This window comes from Triturus cristatus, chromosome 3_2 (assembly GCF_964204655.1).
Source record: "Triturus cristatus chromosome 3_2, aTriCri1.1, whole genome shotgun sequence".
In the NCBI taxonomy this organism is placed as follows: Eukaryota; Metazoa; Chordata; class Amphibia; order Caudata; family Salamandridae; genus Triturus; species Triturus cristatus.
The window spans coordinates 839,546,084-839,563,723 of NC_140584.1; the positions used below are offsets into that span (position 1 = coordinate 839,546,084).

The window sequence follows — 17,640 nt, forward strand, 5'->3', positions numbered from 1 at the left end:
AACACGAGTACTCCGGTGCTCACGTGGGTGCTGGCCTTAGAACCTTCTACGTTTTAAAGGGTTTGCTCCAAGTCCTCTCCCAAGTGTCCTTAAGCTTTCAAAATCCAACTGCGACTTTCCCATTGGATTGGACGGAGCTCGCGGCTGTGTTCTCACACTGCACGCGTCCCCCGTGGGTCCCCTGTGTCACTGCCTTGGGTGGTTCCTTGGGGTCCCAGCGATTCTACGTGCTCTAGGCACTGTAACTAGTCAAGTTGGGGTTGTTATACCACCTTCTTAATATATGGTTAGGTCTCCCCCTGGGGCCCACTGTGTATTGTGCTATTTACTGTCGTTCTCGTGCTTTAATATTGTGTATCTTGTTCTATAATCTCATAAAGAGGTTAGTAGAGAGTGTTTAGTAATAAATACATATATTTTATATATATACCTTGTGTGGTTCTCCTTTCATTTGGTCATTCAAGAGGTTATAATCTGGTAAACCAAGCTGCTTTACATTCCTTCGAGACTTAGCCTGAAGGCTGCTCTCCATAGCTACCACTAGGATAGCTTTCAATAAAGGTTGTCTTTAACCTAATCATCAATAAGGGTCGTTTGGATTGATGCAAGGTGCCCACTTTAACTAGTGGGCAGCATATATAGCAGGCCAACTTCTCACATACACTAGTATTGCACTCTAATAGATGCTGGAACCATACCTACTCACTATTAAGTTTTGACTTTGTTTTGTGAGTATGCATCTCAGCTTGATGTTATCACTCACAGAGCATGAATTCACTGTGAGAAGCATCCAATACTAGGACTGCACTGCAATTTGATATGCGCAAGAGGCACTTATGCAAATGTTGAGTACACACATTTTAAATAAAATGTACAACACCTGTTTGTGGTTACAGAGCATTAGGTATGAGGCAAATACATATCCGACTGTATTAATAAAGGCACTCTCTTTATTGACTGTGATAATGTTGTGCTACTGTGCATCTTGCACACAGCTTCACATCGCTTCCTAGGAGTTGGGTGTTGCCTCTTTGACCACTGTTATCTCGGGAGAGTCAGGAAACTCCTGTGGTTCAGTCTTGTAGCCAGAATCCTGGACTTGAAGGGAGAAAATGCAGCATCTTTAAAACTGCTTAGATGCTGTCTACAACCGACAGGGCTTGGAGAGAAACCCCGACAGGGATTGAGAAAGTGAAAGGGCCCTGGGAGCCCCAGGGAATCAGGAGAGGCTGTGCACCTTAGAGCTTCCGGGGTAGAAAAGCCACTGTCCACCCATTTTAACTTGACACTAGGTGCCACTATGGGCCCTTCCAAAACTCCTACATGTGGTCTTATGTAGATTATTTCCACCTCCCTCAGTGCCCACTCTGCCTTGTTACAAATTACACCGACCCCTTGCCAGGCCCTCCTCCCATCATACTGTGTATGCTGTTTCAGCTTTCTCTACATCCTTCTCGACTCTAGAACTTTCACTGTGGACACCCGCACACCTCGGAGCAAACCAATGTGCTCTTTGCTCCTACCTAGAGCCCAGCTGTGTCCCACGGTAGGTAACATTGTCCCCTTACTTTGACATACTGTAAATGATCACCCTTCCAGCATGCCTAAAACTTCCCCACAGCCTTACTGGCAATGCTGATCCGCTTTGCATAGGCAGATAGATCTTCCGCCTTACTGCAGGCCCCCTTTTCCGTCCCCTTCCCAGCGTTACTGTAGACACACTTCCCTCTCCCCAGCCTGCCAGTGGCCTGTACCTGATCTTCCAGTTGCTTTCCCTCTTGGCTTCCCATTTCCTTTCCCATGGTGTCTGGGACGTGTGCCACTGACACATATTTTCCACCCTTGAATGCCAGCAGAGGTTCTTCTTGTCCACACAGCGCTTCCAGGAAATACTTCAGGACGGTGACCCTCTTGCAGTCTGCCGCAATAACCTAACGGGGAGGACGGAGGGATGGGCAGAAAGAAAAGAAACAATGTTAGTCCATGCTGAATAAAATCACAATGGGAAAAAAGGAGGCCAATACAGAAAGTGGTTTCAGGCAATCGTTCAGACATGAAAGCACGCAGGTGCCATTGCCTGTGTGATGAACACTGCATTTTAAAGTGCTGTATGACCCCCAATGTCTCAGTACGACCTCTCGACTCTTGTGTGAGGGTGCCATGTGTTTGTTGAGTAAAGTCTAGGGACTAGCACTCGACACAACTGAGAGGTAGGCGAGGACGCTGCCTGCATGCTTAGCATCACCGAGATGAGTTTGTAGAGTAAGTGCAGGGTGTGCTGTACTTTGTCTGTGACTATCCCACCCCTAACACTGAGATGAAGTTTAAGAGCTACTCTCTTGTTATCTCGGGATACAGTCAGTTCTACGACAAGCCCCCCATGCAAAAACCAAGCATTGAAAATGCAATAGGTCTCGCCTTTGATTAAGTTAAAGCCATTTGCTTTGCTAATGGTATTGTATAGCAAAGCAAATGGCTTTAACTTAATAAAAGGCGAGACCTATTACATTTTTAATGCTTGTTGTTACCCTTGTTAACACCATATGGGCTGGTTTCACTTTATTAACATCAGTTTAACCCCTAAACGCAGGAATCAGTACCCTGTGAGGTAGCGCGTTGTTAATTTTGATACGTCTTAACTAGAAATATTTTTTTGTTAAAGTCTGCAACTTAGTGGAATATGCGGCAGATCCTCAATTATATGGCAAATTCCACGGCGGCAGAATCGCACAATTCCAGCGGCCCTGCTTTTATTTGCAGGATATAATGAGCGTGTGCAGTGCCCTCTTGAATTCTGTAGTCTACTCAGCAGAGAGCCCATATTATAACACAACACCCCATCGCCTTCTGTGTATATCACACAGTGCTGCATAGTGTGGCATAAGAGGACAGAAAACAGTGTGACTTGGTGGGATTATACTGTTCGGTCTGACCCAAGATAGAAGACCATAACACACAGCTTAACATAAGAAAACATATAACATAGCATAAAACATAGCACAGCATATAGGATAGCGCAGAACACAACAGCACCTAAGATATAAAAAAGAATCATATATAACACAGCACAGCATAGAACATAACGGAGCACAAAAGCACATTAGAAATAGCTAAAACATATGCAGCATAGCACAGCATAATTTAGGACACAGAGCAGGATATCAACACATCGCACTATAACACAAGACATAGCAAATCATGGCACAGACTATACCAGAGGACAGCCAGCAGGATATATTGCATATAGCATAACACAGAACAACACAGGGCACAATATATTATATAACATAACCTTCAAGAACATACAGTATAACATTGCAAATCATGGCATAGACTATACCAGAGGACAGCCAGCAGGATATACACCATAGCATACGGCATAGCACAGAAAAACACAGGGCACAGTTTACTATATACCAAAACATTTCATAACAGAGTATAACATAGCAAATCATGGCATAGACTATACCAGAGGCAGCATGATATACACCATAACATACAGCGTGGTGCAAGACAACACATAACACAGGGCAGCGGAGCACAGCACACAATAATATATAACAAACATATGATCACATATAGCATATAATAGCAAAGCAAAACATAGAATATACCAGAGCACATCATGATATACACCATGACGCACAGTGTAGCGCGTGACAACACATAACATAAACATGGCAGAATATAATAAATGAAGTACATCATCACATAGCAAAGTATTACACCACTTAACTTGGGTGTAGCGCTTTATGAAGAGAAGTGCTACTGGTTAAACTGGCGACTGCCGGACCATAAGTACTGGGTGCAAAACACAGACCCCCAACTTAACTGAACTATGAAGTGTAAGGCAAACCATCCCATGCCCATGTCACCTCATGGGCGTGTCACTCTTGGGCATCGGGCTGCATGTGCCTCGACTCTTCCATCTGCCAAGCGCTATACGTGCCTGAAGCCGTTATAGCTCACAGTGTGTACACAAGAAGACACAGTCATCCATTGACTGTAACTTAGCAGAGCGCAACAAACCGACATGGCCTGGGCAAGCAGCAGGGCGGAGCACAACGCTTTCTTGGGGTCTCTATGTGACATGCCTATGCATAACTGAGCATGCTCCCACACTATGCCCAGTGCACCACTCACTTGAGCTCTATCAACACCGATTGTTGACTGCGCTTAGAGGCGGCGACAGCGCTATGTCAAGCACGTATTATTATCACAATTATTAACATTCATTGTCATCATCATCCTTGTGCATAAGATGTATGTGGGAGCCCCCGTCCGGCCCACGTGCCCAGCCCCCGTGTTCTGCACTCACCACCTCAGGCAGAGCAGCAAGTCACAGACCATCAGCAGACCCCTCGATGGCAGGCACGCCCCCATACTCATTCCGGCCACAAGTCCAACAGGTGGCCCAGCTTCAGCCCACACACTTCCAAGCTCCTCCGCGGGGCCTGTGCATGGAGGTCCCTCCTTCTCTAACAATGACTGCCCCAAAGCCACCAAGTAACAACAAGACGTGATGAAGGGCGTTATTTCCCAAACCTCTCTTTCCCAGAAACAACCTCACACACAGCAAAAAAAGTACATATCCAGCTGTTGGGCTTCCAGGAAATCTCTACTGTGTCATCGTGAGATTCATGTGATCCGGATGGAGGGGGGGGGGGGGGGGGTGGAAGGGGAGGGGGTGCTCAGAAAATGCCAGCTTGCAGAAGCGGCCCCCACATTTCTCAGAGGATAAAAGCCCCCTGACACAGGAAAATATACAGTTTTTCACGTGACCTCAATGGTAGCCTTCCAATTTGGATCGATATCGGAGCCAAGGAGCTTGGAGATGAAGGGATTTGTCGAGGATCACACTATGTCGGAGAAGTGAGATTAAGCGGGATTAAGCGTGGGTAATTGACAGTTCGAGCGATAGATGAAACGTCCTCCACGTATTTGCCCGGATAGCGCTTCGAGGCAGCCTCAGACTGCGCTCCAAACAGAAGTTTGTAAGGTACGTCCGGGCTGTGGATGACAGTTCTGGTGAGACCCACTCCCACCCTCCGTTCCTAGAAGGAGCCGAGCCTGCACTGCTCTCCGCCACTCCCTCGCTCCCTCTCTCCTGGGGGTCGTGACTCCCGAGCCCACCCCTCCTGCTGGCGCGCTGCAGCCTTTGATCTGCGCCTGCTCCCACCTTCTGCTTTAAAGGCGCTGCACTGCTACGGGACTGATGGACTTATTCTAATGTTGCTCACTTCTGCAGGTTCTGATATCCCTGGCCCTGTGGGCCACAGCCTTCGGTTACTTCCGTTTCTGCTTTTTGTTACTCCGCACAGCTTTACGAAGTACAGAGACTGGAAAACATACCAGCGTGTCCCACGGTAGCGGGAAACGACCTCCAGTTCTGTTTTCTTTGAATCCTGGGAATTCGAGTTTTTCATTTGGAGGGAGGGAAAGCGAAAGCACGCCATCATGTGCGCATGCACATCTGTTGTCTATATGCGTGCACATTTTGTTTAGCACAAGCAAAACAAGATGGCGGACTGTCCACTGTCCGTACGTATGCATGCATGTTTAGCTTTGTATGAATGTCGAGAGGAGCCATGTTTGTCCATCCGTATGCGTGCATGTTCAGCTTTGGCTGAATCGATCGCAAAAGGCCCTTGCGTGGCGAGAGCAGCGCATGCGCGATGCTAATGCCAGGCGAGACCTAAAAACACATGCAGATACCTACCTCAGAGAACATTGTGCTCTAGGGGAGAACAACGGATGCAGCCACTGATGGAAATTTAAATAAATAGCACCAGAAACCCATAAATTAGGCGTCAGGGTGTGGCAGCAGAAAGAGGATCACGAGGTGCGGAGTTATGAAAAGCCGAGTTTGACAGTAAACTTATGTTCGGGCCGTGGCTTCGTGAGTAGAGCTGGGATTGGGGTCGTTTTTTGACTGGGGGTCGGGTTTTAGGGCTCAAGGCGGAGGGGTGAGGTAGGGTTGGGGTAACTTTTAGGGATGGGGCACGGTTTTAGGGCTTAGGGCATGGAGATGGGGTGTTTTTAGGGCTGGGGTCGTGGTAGTTTTTTGGGCTGGGTTTTAGGACTCGGGGTGGGGCTGGAGGTAAGGGTTGTTTTTAGGCCTGGGGGATGGTTTAAGGGCAGTGGGCTGGGGCGTTTTTAGGGCTGGGGTAGTTTTTTGGACTGGGTGCTGGGTTATAGGACTCGGGCGGGGGGGGTCAGGGTTATTTTTAGGGCAGAGGGCTGAGGTGTTTTTAGGGCTGGGGGTTGGTTTTAGGGCAGGGGGCTAAGTGTTTTTAGGGCGGGTTGTTTTTAGGGCTGGGGGTGGGGTTTTAGGGCCCAGGGAGAAGGCAAAAACTAAAAATAGTAAGGATACCCCTGACTTCATAGGAGATTAAAATAGCCATGTTTCCAGTTGTTTCCTGAAAGTCAACAGATTCGACTGGCCTCTGAGATGCGCTGGTAGCTGATTCCAGAGATTGCAGGTGGAGTTTATCAGGCTTCTGCCGCCTAAAGAGGCAGCATGAATTCTGGGAACTTTAGTCCTTTTCGACGGTGCTGACCCAAGGCACCTTCCAGGCGTGTACCAAAAGAATTTGTTTTTTTAGGTATTCTGGACCCATGAGGTGGCGCGCTTTGTGCGATGTACACAGTGCCTTAAAAGCCACTCTCTTTTTTATTGTGAGCCAATGAAGCTTCTCCAGAGCCTTAGAAACCAAGTCAAATTTCCTGATTTCTTTAACAAACCATGCAGCAGCATTCTGCACTCTTTGCAATTTTCTTTTAGCGATCCTTGCTGAATGCCCAGATAGAGGGCATTACAGTAATCTACTCTTCATAAGACAAGTGAGATGATCACTGTTTTCTGTAGCTCAAATGGGATAATGGGCAGGATTTTCTTCAAAATGGTCAGTTGGAAAAAACGGAGATCAGCTTACTTGTCTGTTCCACGAAGGTGAGTTTGAAATCAAAGATTATCCCAAGGTTTTTCATTTTAGGGACTAGGGTGGGAAAGGGACCAAGGGTCTGAGGCCACCAGGAATCATTCCAGAAGGAAGTGCCACTGCCAAATAGGAGAACCTCAGTTTTTTTGGAGTTAAATTTAATACAGTAGCTGCTCATCCAGCTAGCCACTGGTTGCATATAATTATCAAACTTGTGTGCCACCTCCGCGATGTTACTGGTGATAGACACTACAATTTGCATGTCCTCAGCATAGGAGATGGTTGAGAAACCAAAAGATCTAATAAGTTTTGCAAAAGGTGCCACATAAATATCAAAAAGAGTTGGACTAAGTGATGACCCCTGCGGGACACCATACACCAGGGATAAAGGATTGGAGATGAAGTCTCCTAGCAAGACTGTTAGAAGGTGGTTCTGACACTATGGGCCGCCCGGATTTTTCGCTTTTTGAGCACCTTATTGTTGAGCTTTTACTGTGGGGGAGCCTCATAAGTTGGGACTCACCCACAGTGAACTCAGGATGGAGAAGACATGCCAGGGAAAGTCAGTGTGTTTTACTGTGTTTTCACTTCCTTATTCCCCTATGGGAATGTGGAGCCAGGGGCTAGATTAACTTCAATTAGGCCTACAGATTCCAGACACGCACTTAAGTCCAATGTAGCAAATGTGAAAAGAAGTATTCTGCAGAGTCCAAAGTCATATTTGTACTGCTTTGGGGTCATCCAGAACTGTCATATTTCTCTGAGCCAGCCATGACCAGACCCAGGCTGAGGGCTGACCTCAGCTGGAGGGATTGATAACCTTTCTTCCACAAGCTAGGGCCTCCTCTCCACGAAGAGAAGATGGGAGGGGCTACAAGCTCATCAATTAGCAGCTGTCACTGGGTGCCAGGCACCAGGCTGCACCAAGGAGGGAAGGCAGCGTGGAAGGAGTTGGGTTTCAGAGGCCATGTGGCCAGAGACACTGGACAACGCCATTTTGAACAAACCCAGAGCCTGGACAAGAAGGAGGGAGCAGGGGCAGGAAAGTGATGTGTCGCTGTTTGATAGGACCAACAGGGACTTCCTGCCAGCCCCCTACTCAACTTTTAAAAAGTGCTTGCACAGGAAGAGAAGCTCTCTCTGGGGTGTGGTCGGCTGAGGCTGAAGGTGCTGGAGCCAGGCGCAATGGGCAGTTGGAAGGAGAGACCCCCTGACTGCCCCCAGGGGCCTATCAGCACCAGAAGAAGAGCCCTGGACTGGTGCACAGAAGCAGGGGTCTCTGCGCAGGGAGAAGAAAGGCTCAGAAGGAGAGCCTGGCAAAAGGCTGGTGCAGGGAGCCAGTGAAGACAGCACACTGCTGAATCTACGCTCTCAGAGTCCCCAGCATTAAGAAGAACAGTCCACCCCTAAGGTTCACGGGGCATCTGAAAGAATACCCTCTCAAGGGCTCAGCCAGCCTTTAACACCTTCTAGGCTGGAACTTATGTTCTACAGCTGAGGGTGTACTATGAAGTGCATCACGGAGTGAAGGGCTGAGTTGGGGGATGTCTGGAGAAGGGCATCCCCTGGAGGTGAAGTGGTGTAATTGTACCGAAATGCATTTACTATTGGTTATTTCTTTTTAGGTGGACTGAAATTCACATGTGTAAAGTGAAGTACCTGTGTAAGGTGATGTTAAGCTAAATGGAGTTATGTTGCTGGACCTTCCTGCTAGGGGGTCTGGCTGTATTTACGTAATCCCATGCTTTTACCTGGGATTCCTTTTAAAGTGAAGAGGCACACTGCAGGAGAAGTGTAGTTGCCAGGAGTACTTCTTTTGAAGGGACTGTAAGTCACATGTGTAAGGAGAAGTCATAAGCCAAGGGGGGTTATGTTCCCAGACAGTCCTGCTAGGGTGTCTGGCTGTATATGCGCAATCCTGAGATTTCATCTGTGATGCCCTTAGGGGCTGTAGTTGCAATGCATTAAAATGATCAACCAAGGTGATGAGTACTGTCATTCTAAAGTGTGCGTAAACATGGATTCTTGCTGCTGCGCTTAGGTGGAGACCCCAGACTGCTAGCCCTTAAGATATAGAGGTGCATACTTTATGGTCAGTAGGAGATGCTCAGTCAGGGTCATGTGTCCCCAAGGCAGGTTTACCCCTTTTTAATGCTTGTTGAGGTAATGGGGTGGGTCGCCACTGGGATGGTGCCAGTGCGCAGGGCCCTCGCTCCAGGTTATGTTCAACTAACTGCATTGGGGGCAAGTTGATGTGCATACATGGGAGTGGTGGTACTAGACCCCCCCCCCCCCGCGGGAGGGGTGGAGATGTTTTGCAATGTCACAAAGTAATTCCAACAGCTTATGTATATTTGTAAATTGGTGCATAGTATTGAGTGGTGTGTGTGTTTAATAAATGTACTCTTACTTTTATAAAGCAAAGTACAGACTGGACAATCAATTATTGAGTGTTATTTTTGTGCACCTGCAAATGGCGATTACTAGCCCACACCACCTCCCTTGAGTAAGCCTCAGACTGCTCTGCAACGCTACCCTCAGAGTCAGGCGCTACAATTGGGTGTTTGGTTCCCAGTGAAGGACAAATGTAGTCATGTTATTTGTGCAGGCCTCACAGATGCTGCCTCGTTTTCCAACAAAGACCGATTGCTCTCTTTTCGAAAGGAAGGCGCATAAAAGTTCATATGCAAGCCCGTCAATTTCTACCTCAGCTAATCTCTTCTTTAGGACAACGTAGCTCACTATGTCAAAGGCTGCGGATAGGTCTAATAGATCACCCCAGCCTTACCACCATTGCCCATGAAGTTCCAAATCTCCTCTATGGCTACTACTAGTGACACCTCAGTATTGTGAGCCTTTCTGAACCCAAACTGGGTTCTATACAGAAACTCATTCAGATCAAGATATTTTGAGACAGCAAGGTTCATGTGTTTCTCTAAGATTTTTGCCGGTGGAGGGAGGCGTGAGATGGGACGATAATTCTTCTCTTCGTTGGGGCCCAGTGTACATACTTTAAGCAGAGGCAAAATGGAAGCTTTAATCCTATCTAGTGGAAAAATACCTGTATTAATAACATGATTAAATAGTGTGGTGAGTAGAGAGTCACTGTGCTTGCAATCTCCAGGAGAATTGTGGGCGGGCAGGGGTCTGACGGTGCACCTGATTTGGTCTGCTTGATCAGCTCTAACACTCTCTCATTAGTAAGGGGGGAACTGAGGAGCTTCGAGTGATTCAGTTCTACGAAATCATTCTCGACATAGAGGGTGCTGGGGTGTAGTGACGTTGAAAATCCTCATAGATAAGTCTAACCTTATTTTATTTTTTTAATTCCCCAAGTAGTTACAAAGCTTTTAACAGGGAGTTAAGGAGCTTCTAACCGACAACAAAAGAGCTCCCAAAGGGTCTTAAAAGTTCTCTGGGTGCATTTTTCACCATGAAAATGTTTTAAAAATACAACTTCGTTTTCTCGTCTTTGGTCATAATTTTATAGCTCTGAATCAATTGCTTAAATTTCATTTTCTCGTCTGTGGAGTACTTATTCCTTTAGACTCTCCTGTTTCCAGCAGTTCTTTTTCATTTCTCTGAGCTGGGGGGAGAACAATGGTGCTGAAGGATTTTGCTAAGTGCACTCAATTTCTGAAAGACTATAGCTGTTTTTTTATTATAGTTTTTTCTTTCCCTTTGTAAAGTATTCTGGTGCTAGTGGAACAGAAATGTGCATTTTTTTCAGGACGGGAATATTTTGTCACAGGTGGCCTGGAGTCTGGTGTTTTCGGAATTGTAAGAGTGTGTTATAAAGGAGTGTGGTTTCTTTTCTTTTTGATTTTTTTATTGTAGTTTATCTGCAGCATTGCATAAAAGCAGCAATACAAAAAATATTACCCAAAAACGTGTGACAGTTCTGGGGAAAACAAGCTTTACTGGTGCCAGGGAAGTTAAGTCAGCCATCTAACAAACAATGGCAAATTGCAAGGTTCTTTGTACACTCACGGAGGACAGGTTTACAACTTATAATGGGGTTAAGGCTTTATGGTTTCATAGTATGCAGAAAACGGATCAACTTTTATTTGAAATCTTGCTTGGCTCTCCTTGGGTAGCAGAGAGGTCATTACTCATCACCTGTTTCCAGTTCCAATTCATGCTCAGGCCATCAGGATTAACTGCCCAAAGCTCTCCAGCATGTCATAAACGCCCGCCCATACATAATTAGGCTTGGCAGTAACATATAGAAGGGTGCATACGTTTGATTTCTCATTACAAATGGCCACCTCCTGTAGCCAGTCTTTGATTTGAAGGGCGAGCTTTTAGTCCAAGACACCGCTACCCTGTGTCTCGCTAGCAGACAGGCCCAGGCTGTCAGCCTCCTTGTGGACATGGGCAAGTCAAGCATGTAATCTAGTAACACAATCAATGACTTGGGTTTCATTACATAGGCTGTGACTATGGCTAAGACTATTCTCACCTGATTGCAATGGCCTCTTATCAAAGGGCAAATCCGGAAAGACTGTCTTGTGGAGGACAGGGTGTGACATCTGCAATCAGAGCTCGTCGAGGCGGTTTTAGCCTGTCTAGTAGGACAGGTGTGTAATGTATGCAATTAAGACGTTTGAAAGGCATCAGTTTGTGTCTGAAGTTCACTGCTGTGTTAGTTCCAACCTCCTCGTATTTGCCTAGACTTATGCATTTCTTAGAGCTGTACAAAACTGTGCCAGTCCTTGTCTTGTGCCTCCATGAACGTTTTTAGGTCTCGCTGAGCCCCAGCGCTTGCGCTGGCTCGAAGAGACATTTTGTATTTGGGATTTTTAAAGTGCTGCCTGTGGCCTAAAGCTTGAGTGCACGCGCGCAGCCGCCAATCACTGCTGCGCGCACACCACTCGCGTGCTTGCCACACAGCGCGTCTCGTACTAGCGATCGCGATCACTATTACTTTCGCTTTCACGGCCGCGCGGCCGTTACTTTCACGGCCGCGCGGCCAATGCTTGTGTTTTTTTTTCTTTAAGCGCAACGCGCGCGTGTGGCAATACTTGTTGTTGTTATGACAGGAAGTCGCCAAAGCACAGGAAACCCCTCCCAGGAGTAACCTTCCCACAGAGGAAATGGTGGAGTTGCTGTAAGACTGCAGCCGAAGAACTCGCCCACAATAATGAAATATACTTCAGGTAAAAATTCCCTTTTTAATAACAGTTGAAGAGATTGGCTCATAGTAGAATCAGCTGTGCTGATCAGCGAATCCTCGGAAACCGGCAATATTGCTGCACAGACCCACACTTTGTACTTCTATTAAAATAAAGCTGTGCAGGTCAGCGAGACGTACTGGGACCGGCAATAACGCTGTACCAGTCAGTGAGATAATGGCATACCGGCAGACCACACTTATAAGTTACCAGCACTGTCTCCAGCGGCCAAACTGCATCCATCAGGCTTTAATACCCTGGGGGCGCCTCCAGACCAGAGAGTGTGGTGCCGGCAGCCTAGAAACCTCTCCTCGATTCGCGCGGTTGTGTGCCAGAAGGCTAGAAAACACTCCTCACTTCACGCTGACTTGCCCTGCAGGCATCGCCGAACCACCATCAGCAGCATGAAGGTGATCCTCCTCTACTCCGTGCTGACACTCTCACAGGACAGGATATCTCGAAGAGTACGGCACACTGCCCAATGACACTGTCAGTTGCCGATACTCATCTTCTATGCGATGACGTCTCTCTAGATACCGGATTACCAGCAGACACAATGGCACACTGAAACTGTGGGCCTAACGGCTAGGGCGCTCGACCTCGGACCTGGGGAACTGGGTTTGAGTCTCGGTAATGACGCTGAACCTCCCGTGATTCTGGGCAAATCACTTAATCTCCTCGTGCCTAACAAAAAAACAAGTATTTGCAATTCAATAGGTCTCGCATTTACGAGAGTTTGAGCAATTGGCATTGCAAATGACAATTCCTTTTATTTATGTGTCGACTTTTAAAACATAAATAAAAGGCATTGGGGCATATGCATCAACATTAGCATTTGCGATTCCTTATTAGCGAAAAATAAGGATTCGCTAATAAGGAATAGCAAAAGGCTATGCATATAGGAATCGCTATTCAAATAGCGATTCCTTAACTTTCCTTAATTGCTACTAGCAAATAGCGAGTAGCAATTAAGGAATGCCGTCCCAATCATTCCTATGGGCCTCCAGGCCCATAGGAATGAATCGGAGATTGCATGAGCAAATAGCGAGTACCAGTAGGTTCTCGCAAATTGCTCATGCAATTTCAAGGGTGCAAGGGTGTCAAAATGACACCCTATAGCACCCCTGAAAATGATATGTGCACATATGTTGCACACACACATGCTCTAAGGGCATGTGTGTGCGCAACATGAAACTTTGAAAAATGCACAAAAGTGCATTTTTCAAAGTTTTTGCAAATTACCATGCAGTTCATCTTCATGGTAATTTGCTCCCCCTATTAGCGAAATCGCTAATTTTTTAACTTTGATGCATTGCATTTAAGGAATCTCACTTTGGGATTCCTTAAATGCAATCGCTATTTAAGGAATCGGTATTTAAGGAATCCCTATTTAAGGAATCGGTATTTAAGGAATCCCTATTTAAAGAATCGCTATTTAAGGATTCCTTAAATAGCGATTTTTGCTTTTGGGTTGATGCATTGGGATTGGGTATTTTTAACTTAATACCGGGAGCTATTAGCGATTCGGTATTTTACCGACTGGATTTTAGGTTGATGCATGAGGCTGATTGTCATTTACAATGCCAACAGCTTAAACTCTCGCAAAAGCGAGACCTATTGCATTGCAAATGCTTGTTTCCTTTGTCAGTGGGAAAAGTGGGTTACATCTAAATAGCATTCCTTGTGTATAGAGACGCGGGTGAAGTCAACTATCTGTTGCCTTTTTAGTCATCTCTCTAGAAGTCCAGCAAGTGAAATAATATCATTCATATATTTTTACAAATCTGAAACTTAAAACCACAATTTTCCATTCGGGAGCATCAATATGCTCCAGCGAATTTGAATTTGTCCACCTTCCCAAAATATACGTGAAAATATTGACCAAAGAGTGGAGAAGGAATCATTCAGTCAGGTCGGTATGTTGACAAATGGGTACAAAGGTTTCAGGAGAATTACAATTATTGTGACTCTTCGTGCGTTTGAGAATAGTACTTTGACCTAGTTGTCCACTAGCCCCAAGAGCCTTTTTATTGCCAAGCCATAATTTTCTCTAATTATGGCATTACCACCTCTGTGTATTCTGATTTCTTAGTATTTAATGGAGTCCGGGCACAATCAGACCAGGTAGTCAAGGACAACTGATACAGCAGTCTGTGTGAGGAAAAAAAGAAAAAGACAGTGTGTTCCCACCAGCTGATATTGAGAGGTGCTAATTTACAACCATACTTATGCCTCTTTATGGCAACCTACGACAGATTTTGCCTTACACGTTTCAGATTTAATATTGTTTTTAGATTATTAACTTTCCCAGAAATGAACTCTTGGGCTAATGAATTGTGTTTATGTCCATGTGATGAATTATCCACGCAATCGGACATTCATGTGCTGTTCTTCTGTAGATTTTACACTTTGCCCCGTAGGAAATTTATTGTCCCAATTCTTAAAGAGTCGAATGTAAATAGATGTCGCCCAGCCTTTTTAGAATTGCAAAGAATGGACACTGTATTTATTGTTGCTTCTTTGATAGAATTTTTTAAAAAGGTTTTTAAATTACGTAAATCAATGGATAGATAATTTTTAAACTGTCCATACAGAAATCTTTTTGCACTTCTCCCCTGTAATAATAACTGTATATTGAACTACTTTTAACTGTATTTGTATTTTTGCTGCTTTTATGGTTACTGTCTTTTAACCGAATAAAGTATTTTGACTTTGACTTTGATACAGCAGTCAGCATGAGCAGGAAAAGTTAATATTTTTTCCACGTCATGCAAATACTTGAGTAAGTGCCAAAACAAATAATTTCCCTAATCATATAAAGATAAGTTTACTATTGCTTGACTGATGAAAAGGAATATGTCAGCAGCAAACATGATAATTACAAGCCTACCCAAGGCAAATGTCAGTTCCGCAAACATATATTGCACTTGTAACTACCATGCCAAGAGGGGGCGTCCCTGCCTGGTCAATCTGTATATTTTGAAAGGGTGCAAGAAATGCAGTGTCTTAGGGCTGAGCTACTCATTCTCTAATGGAATGGGGACGTGCACCCTTTAGCTGCTGAGGTACTCCCTTCTCAAAGAAACTCATTATTGAAATAAAAACATAATGCAAAAAAAATCGGAAGAAATAGGTGATGACTTCATCTGTCATTTTTTGCCCCAGATGGCCAATTTACAAAAGTGATATACCATTATCTACGTAACACTCTTTTGGTCACAGGGATATATGTTGTTTTACGGTTGCCCGAAATCACAATACCCATAGCCAGCAAGTGAACTGCAGCTTATAATGATATTTTTTCATTGTGTACTAGCTAAGGAGCATTCATATGATAGAATCGAAATCATGAAAAATGGGTATGAAAGAACCCTATGCATTTCTTAAATGTGCCTAAGATACTGAGTTTCTTCCAACAGTAACTGACAAAAAATGACCATATGAAGTCAATATGGTCTTCTCATGGTCCCAGGTTGGGTCCGTTCTTGCCTAGGGTAATCAACCCAGCATGTAAATGGGGTAGCGCTTTTATTGAGAGAAGTGTGGGAACACTGAGTGGTAGAACTTTCTGAAGAAAATGCACAATGTTAGCCACAGTTTGGCATTTGCAGGGCATTCTGCATAAGAAAACGTAGTAGCTACACCACCTTAAATTTGGCTCTCTCTTGTGGCTTCATAAATATCTAGGATTCACAGGGTACTCAGGTTGATGTATGACCCAGACCCAAAGAGTGCAGCCATTCTACATGTTCTTGGTCAGCTCAAATGTCAAAACCACATCAAAAAGAATTTCCTCTTACTTGCCAGGGAGATTACTCTAGATCCCAGGGGTGCACAAAAAAACACCTGCATGAGCTTTAGTAGTGGGGTGGAGTCTTAATATGAGGATGGGCCTGGCCCCACATAATTTTTTTAAAAACTTTCTGGTGTTCAATAGGACTTCTGTCCCAGGTCAAGGAAAGGGCAGGGAGGGAGGCAGAAAGACTATGGCACCTGTTATTCGGTGGACAACAACCATATGTCTAGGCAGCCAACCCCCAACACCACCCCCCTTTTTGTTTAGTTTTTTTGGAATGTTCTTACCTGGTGCCTAGTGGGCTTTCTGCTCCCACCAGAGAGCACAATGGTGGTAAAAGAGGCCACTAACAGGGTGGACCATCCTGCCGTTAATTTATTTTGGTTCTTCCATGGCATCTAGAGGGCTTTCAGCTTCAGCTTCGCCTTCACTAGGTGGCAGAAAGACATTTCTTTTTTATAATTGGTGGGGGGAGCACTTGCCCATGCTTGGGGTGGCTGCTCGGCCCTCCCTGGTGTCTAGTTGGTGAATCTCTGCTTGGCAATCACAATCCAGTGGTCCTAGCAGCCACAAGGGATCCTCTTTCCGGCGGTACCTCATTCACTTGGATCGGTGCTCGGGCTGACAAATGCACCCTGAGCACCAACCAAACTGAATGCAGTTGGCACTTAGGGTGCTGAAAGGTGTAACCTTCAATCTGTGATGTCACACTGATAACAAAAAAGTAAAAACATGTGGGGACATGGGGGGAATTTTCCCCTTGCTTCCTAAGATGAGAAAATCCTTCTGGAACGAGTAGAAGCTTTTTCTCACTGAATTTGAAGGACGAAATTTTCTCATCCTCTCCATTCCAAAGGCAATGGGAAGGACGAACCACTGGGTCTCTACTGATTTGGAGAAGTGACCTTGCTTGCAGCATGACCAGTCTGTCTCTACTGACCTAGAGAAGAAGGGGTTCTCAGAACTACAATCTGCTTGAGAAATCTAGTTAGCCACTGTCTCTTGGGACTGAACAAGCATGTTGTAGCACCTCAAATGCTTCGTTCTAGGTCCCACCTAGGCTACCCAAAGAAGTATGGTTTCCTAGGACTTGACTGCACTGTTGCTAAGAATCCAAAGAGCTATGCTTTCCTTCGACTGGACTAAATATAATATAGTGAATTATTTCAAGACCATTATATGCCAAATACGAGTTATTTGACTATATTGACACTCACAACCCAGACCGTATATTTTTAACTGAGACCTGGTTCAAGGCTGACTCCCTGCCCAACGTGTTAGCCGCGCTGCCTCCATCATACTCTGCCATTCGAGCTGACCGGCCTGAGGGCAAACGGGGTGGTGGAGTGGCCTTAATAGCCCGGACCGACTTCAGCTTTCAGATTCTCCCTTCCCTACCCATTCCTGAGGTAGACTACCTTGTAGCTCGTTCAACCTTCCACCAGGTACCACTCACTTTTGTTTTAATTTACCGTCCTCCCCAGCCTACCCCATCCTTCCTTCCTAGCATTCAGGCTCTCTTAGCCACCCTGGTGGTTAACAACTCATCGGTACTAGTTCTAGGGGACCTAAACTTTTGGCCCAATGAACCTGCTGAGAGCCCTCAATCCAAAGAATTTACAGACTTTATGATTTCTTTAAATTTCTTACTGCTCACTCATGGCTCTACACATACACACGGTCACATGTTGGATCAAATCTGGGCATTAAACATTCCATCTACATCCCC

At 45.5% G+C, this 17,640-nt stretch overlaps 1 protein-coding gene across 4 annotated transcripts in view; it reads right to left on the bottom strand.

Annotated features, from left to right (window-relative positions):
- SMG6 (SMG6 nonsense mediated mRNA decay factor) overlaps positions 1-17,640 on the bottom strand; it is a 1,079,424-nt gene that overhangs the window by 180,440 nt on the left and 881,344 nt on the right. For all 4 annotated transcript variants that reach the window (XM_085649087.1, XM_085649085.1, XM_085649086.1 and 1 more), the window contains one exon: positions 1,755-1,931. In XM_085649087.1, coding sequence (XP_085505213.1) covers positions 1,755-1,931 — 177 coding nt within the window. The remainder of the gene's footprint in view (positions 1-1,754; positions 1,932-17,640) is intronic.